Consider the following 5,150-nt stretch of genomic DNA (forward strand, 5'->3'; position numbering starts at 1 on the left):
CCCCCTCCCTCAGGAATGCAGCCAGCTCAAGTTCCCTAAAGAGACAGGCTGAGGGTGTGGTCCCCTGTGTGCTGGGCCCATCCTAATTGAATGGTCACAGCACAGAGATTTAAATCACAGTGTCACAGGGCAGAGATTTTTGGGGAGAAACCAAGGTGGCTTTTTGCCACAGCAATACAATGCAATACTGAAAGCACTTGGCTTATTCAGTCTAGCAAAACATAGATTGAGAGGGGAAACTTGGTTTTTAAATACACTTGGGGATAAACAACAGGGGGGAAAAAAGAGCCAAAGGACAATGCTAGCACAAGAACAAAACAACAGAGACCAGCCATGAATAAATTTAGCCTGGAAAGTGGAAGAATGTTTCTAGCCATCGGAGCAGTAAAGTTCTGGAATCATACAAAAGTAGAGCTAGAAGGAGTCAAACTCCCTACGTGAGGCAGGATCATCTCCATCTAAACCATCATATACTACTCCTTGTCTAACCTATTCCTAAAATTCTGAGGACAATTACCCAAAGACACCAATCGCACCCTAACCCACCATAGGTAAAGCAGTAGGGCAAGGACTGTCAACCATGCCACTGCAAGTGTTGTTAAAATGCACTCGAGATCCAAGGACGAGGACTAGGTTCCCATCCCTCTTCCTGCGCTACAGAAAAAGGCGATAAAAACCCCACCGTCTGTATCTGACCATGGGGTAAAATGCCTTCCTGATCTCCAACATGCAAATCAAGCTGATGCTGGATGCATCTACAGGTACAATTAATTCAAAGCAATAAACCTGGGCACTTATTGCACTGCAGTTTATTGCTCCCGGGTGCAGCATTTGAATGTGTGCCCAGGACTGCAGCGTGTTGAGCCGGGTCAGAGCAGCTATGACAGGCAGAGGCCCTAAGGGTCAGCCTGCCACCCCAGGACTGCTCCAACCCAGCTCAGCATGCTGCAGGGGGGCTGGCTGGGGCAAGATGATGCTCCACTGTGGGGCTAGCCAGCAGGCAGCCCCTGGACTGAAGCAACCCCGTGCCCCAGCCAGCCCTGTCAGAGTCTACATGTGCACTGCTGCGAAGTAAAAAACCGTATCAAAGTGTCTATTTTTTATTGAAACTTTCATGCAGGAGAAAGGGAAGAAGACAGAGTTGGAAACTGGTTAGGATCCTGCTTTGGGTTGTTGGAGACCCAAGCTGAAGTCCCCACTATACTTAATTCAGAGCTGAGGTTTTCAGCCCAGATCACTGAGGGATTTCAGATCATTCTGAAATTACATACAGCACAAGGCTGGATGCTGGGTCTCTCATCCTACCCTATCACCCCAACTTCTAAGCTACAAAATAGGAGAGAATCAGTGTTGGAATTGATCCATCTCTGCAAAACATTATCGCTTTGATGAAGTAGTATATTCCAGCAAAATTCCATTTAGTCAAAGCTGTTCCAATCCCCTCTGTTTAGTATAGTTTAGTAGTTTATAGGCTAAATCATTTTTGGAGAGGAAATGATGATGATGGGGAGTAAGGTGAAAAGAAAATGGAAGGATCAGAATGAGATGCCTGGAAGGAGAAGTCAAATGTTTTGGTCAAAGCCTGATGCTATTTCACCCACACTCACTCATTTTGAACTGCACCTTAGTTACCTGAATCCAAGAAGAATAGCAGTTGCTATTACAAGGGCAGAGAAGGAAAGAGCATATCCAGTAGTGTATATGACTGACAGGTATAGAAGCTGTTCCTCTGGCGCATCCTGAGAGCATACAAGAAAAGAAAAGACATCATTAAGTGATCCAATTGGCCTTTTCCTATTTCCCTAGCAACCTCCCTCTAAGCCATCTCTTATAATCCTACTAGCAATCCATCCCTTTAAGTGCTCAGGTACATATATATGCTGATTACTAAACAGTCTTCCAGCTTTCATACTCCCAGAACACCCAAAAAATCTAAATCAACTTCCTGAGCCCTTCTCAGAATGCCAGAAAGCTAACAGAATTGGAGAGAGTGGGTGAGGCAAGTGACCCTAAGCCAAAGGATGCTGAATGGACACTTGGGCCTCATACTGACATTCAGTTTTCCTGGGCAAATCACTCCTCTCCCAAGAGAAATCATAAGTGTACAGATGTGCAGGCTTTTTCTCAGAAAAATGTCCACTCCAGGAGAAAAATAGCCTGGGAACTAGGGTGGTTACCACTCCCAGGAGAGTTTCTCCTGGGAGAGTGTGGATGTACATGCTGTCGATTATTTCAGAAGCCAACACAGTCCTCCAGCATTCCCCTCCCCTCCATGTTCTGCTTTAGCAAGGAGCAGAACATGTCTCCCTATCACAATCCCCACATTATGCTTCAAGGAAATGCAGGCTGACCAAGGTCACCCAATCAGGGCTGCCTTATGCACTACTTCCATCTGTCACCAGGAAGATTAAGTGAACCCACAGAGAACACTGAGATGTGTGCACAGATCCCCGCTCCCCCCAGCTGCAGTGTCATCACTTCAGCATTTGATTGCTTGTATGCACAGCTCTGAATACGTTTTTCTACCAGGAGAACAAACCTGGAGGAATTCTCCCAGATTATTTGAATGTGTGTATATAGCCTTAGATAGGAAGAACTGACAAACATCTTAATATATCAACTCTGTTGTAGCAAACATAACATTTCCAAATGTGGCTACTTAAAGCTAGGCTCTTTGGCATGTCTCTGTCGCTACCTGTCTATGCCAGGTAGTACTGCACTGCTCCATCCATGTTACTTTTGGAGCCAGAATTGCAACCTTATCACAGCACTGCGAGCCGGCTAAGTAGCCATGGATACAGTGCCATGCTAAGGAGGCTATATTACTCTTCATTCAGGACGTACTGCATGGGAAACAGTGAGGCATGTCTCCACATTTCAGCTACAAATAAAACTATTCAAAGGTGCATTGTGCTGTGTGTAATGATTCAGGCTGAGTGCTGATGCTGTCATTAAAAATTGTTTTTAAAAAAGCTTCTAATAAGAAAGCATGTGAAACCTGTTAATGAGAGAGAGTGAGAAAGACTCCTTTACAGTCAAAGCCCAGATGGCCTACTAATACAGACAAAAATTCAATACAGACCAAAATTAAATTTAATACTTAAAGAAAATTATTTTCTTTAGCAATAATTCTCTCACTGGCTTTGCATTTTGAAGATGACTACAGCACAGCACACAGCAACTTTTATGTAAAACAAGCCCCTTGTGTTTTGATGCATAAACAAACCAAAAAGCAAGCAATTAGGAGCTATAAACAAGCTAAAATGGAAAAATAGAAATAAACATGGCAAGTCATTCACATTTCAGGTAGCGTAACAGTGTATTTAGGGCTTAAAATCATTGCTCCCCCAAGCACTGTATTTCACTGAAATGAAACATGTGCCAACTGACCAAATGTTGTAATTAGGCATCTGTTTCCCTGGCAGCTCTCAACAGTTGCAAAAGAAACCTTAAAACAGCAAGTAGGAATAAATGAGCAGGCAGACAGTTTGTGTTAGGATAATGCTCTCTGCTGGGATATCACGGTGTTCGGAATTAGTGGGATAAAGACCGAGGCTGCAAGATGGAAATAACTTGAATTCAACACAGCTGACAAAGTTTAGAACATCTTGCTTCTCCCCCAAGGCACTTCTGTACCCCAAGCACTTGTCCTGCTTCCTCTGAAGGACTGTAAGCACTGCAGAGAAGGGAATCCTGAGGGAACAGGTACTCCCAGGTGGTTGTAATGCACCTGAACTGATCTGTATTAGAACACAACTCCTTAGGACAGGGACTATTCACTCAGTAAGTAAGAGGAGAAAGACTTCGTTCTGTAGGGTACCAAGTGTTCTCTGCATAGACTACAGCAGTGGGTTTCAACCTTCTTAAGACTCAAGGCAGCCCTCAGAAAATGCCAGGTTTTGGCTCCCAATCTTTTTCTGACTGAAGAAAAATACTAGAACAATTCTTTTGTTGCAAAAAACTCAGAAAGCCCCAACAAGTCAGAATGGTTTTGATGCTATGGGTTCCTGTTTGAAACCTCTAGGTTTATCTTGCGATCACACATAGGTATTTGGCATACCTAATAGTGCTAATATTGTGCAGCATCCCATGGCACTTTTAAAAGGATTTAATGGCATTCGGGGAAGACCTGGGGGTGAATCCGACCCTCTAATTTTACTGCTCATTTTGAGCAGAGGTTTAAAAAAACCTAAACAAACCAAAACATAAATGCTGAAAAGTATTCCTTTTTTTTTTTTTTTTTTTTTACAGTTCAGTTCACTTTTATAATTTAAGCAGTTATTAATAGCACAGGAAAAGAAAAATATGGTTTTTGCCCCAATAGTTTGGAGAATGGGTTGCTAAAGATGACTGCAATATGAAAATGTGGGATTACTTATTAGTGCTTTAACAACAAAGGCAGTTCCCCTTACCCTGTCAGCTGCCTCACATTCAGAAAGGTTCCTCCAGGGCAGGGTCGAATTCTCCTTCAACAACCAAGTGCCCTCACTAGTACAGAAGCGGTAAGCCTGTCTTTGAAGCACTGCTGAGACAAGGAGGGAAAAAGTATGAGCAATGGAGGGGAGCAGCACAGAGCAATTGTGAAATCACACCTTATTTCTCCTCCATGTTGCTTTGTTAACTGCAAAAACAATGGGCAGTGTTCCAGCTGTTTTTTCCATTTGTTTTCCGTAACAAACATTTCCATGCGCTCATTATCATGGACACTGCATACTGCTTCCAAGAACTATGCTACAAAGAGAATGAACAGCATGTACTCCAAAGAAGATTCCAACCCTTCAGTGGCAGCAACCATTCATAGTATCTGTGGTTGAAAACATAAGTGGGCTGTGTGGGGAAAAACCTTTGTGTGCATTTTACAAGGAGTAGAAAACCCAGGAAACTGAAACTCCAACTTCAACAATTTGCAGAAAGCTTCATCTGAACTTTGTGATGCAAGTCTCTCTTCCTTAAAGATTTACATACAGTATTTAGATCCCTGACAAAGAGATATTACAAAATTCAGTGATGCCTAAGGAGAAGTATAACAACATACCCAGACATGCTTGAGATGGAGGCATGGAAAAAAGCACACATGCTTGTGTTAGTTTCAGAATCAGCAACAGGAGAACATCAAAAAGTGGATGCCAAATGAAGCACCCACTAAAATT

The 5,150-nt window shown here is 43.0% G+C and overlaps 1 protein-coding gene across 1 annotated transcript in view; it reads right to left on the minus strand.

The window, feature by feature from the left end:
• The window catches only part of GLP1R (glucagon like peptide 1 receptor), a 135,964-nt gene that overhangs the window by 62,043 nt on the left and 68,771 nt on the right, over positions 1 to 5,150 (minus strand). The window contains exons 4-5 of the mRNA XM_019526700.1: positions 4,413 to 4,522; positions 1,633 to 1,739 (exon numbers count right to left, since the gene is read on the minus strand). Of these exons, the coding sequence (XP_019382245.1) occupies positions 1,633 to 1,739; positions 4,413 to 4,522 (217 nt within the window). The remainder of the gene's footprint in view (positions 1 to 1,632; positions 1,740 to 4,412; positions 4,523 to 5,150) is intronic.

This window comes from Gavialis gangeticus, unplaced genomic scaffold, assembly GCF_001723915.1.
Source record: "Gavialis gangeticus isolate Ggan-Ray unplaced genomic scaffold, GavGan_comp1, whole genome shotgun sequence".
Classification (NCBI taxonomy): Eukaryota; Metazoa; Chordata; order Crocodylia; family Gavialidae; genus Gavialis; species Gavialis gangeticus.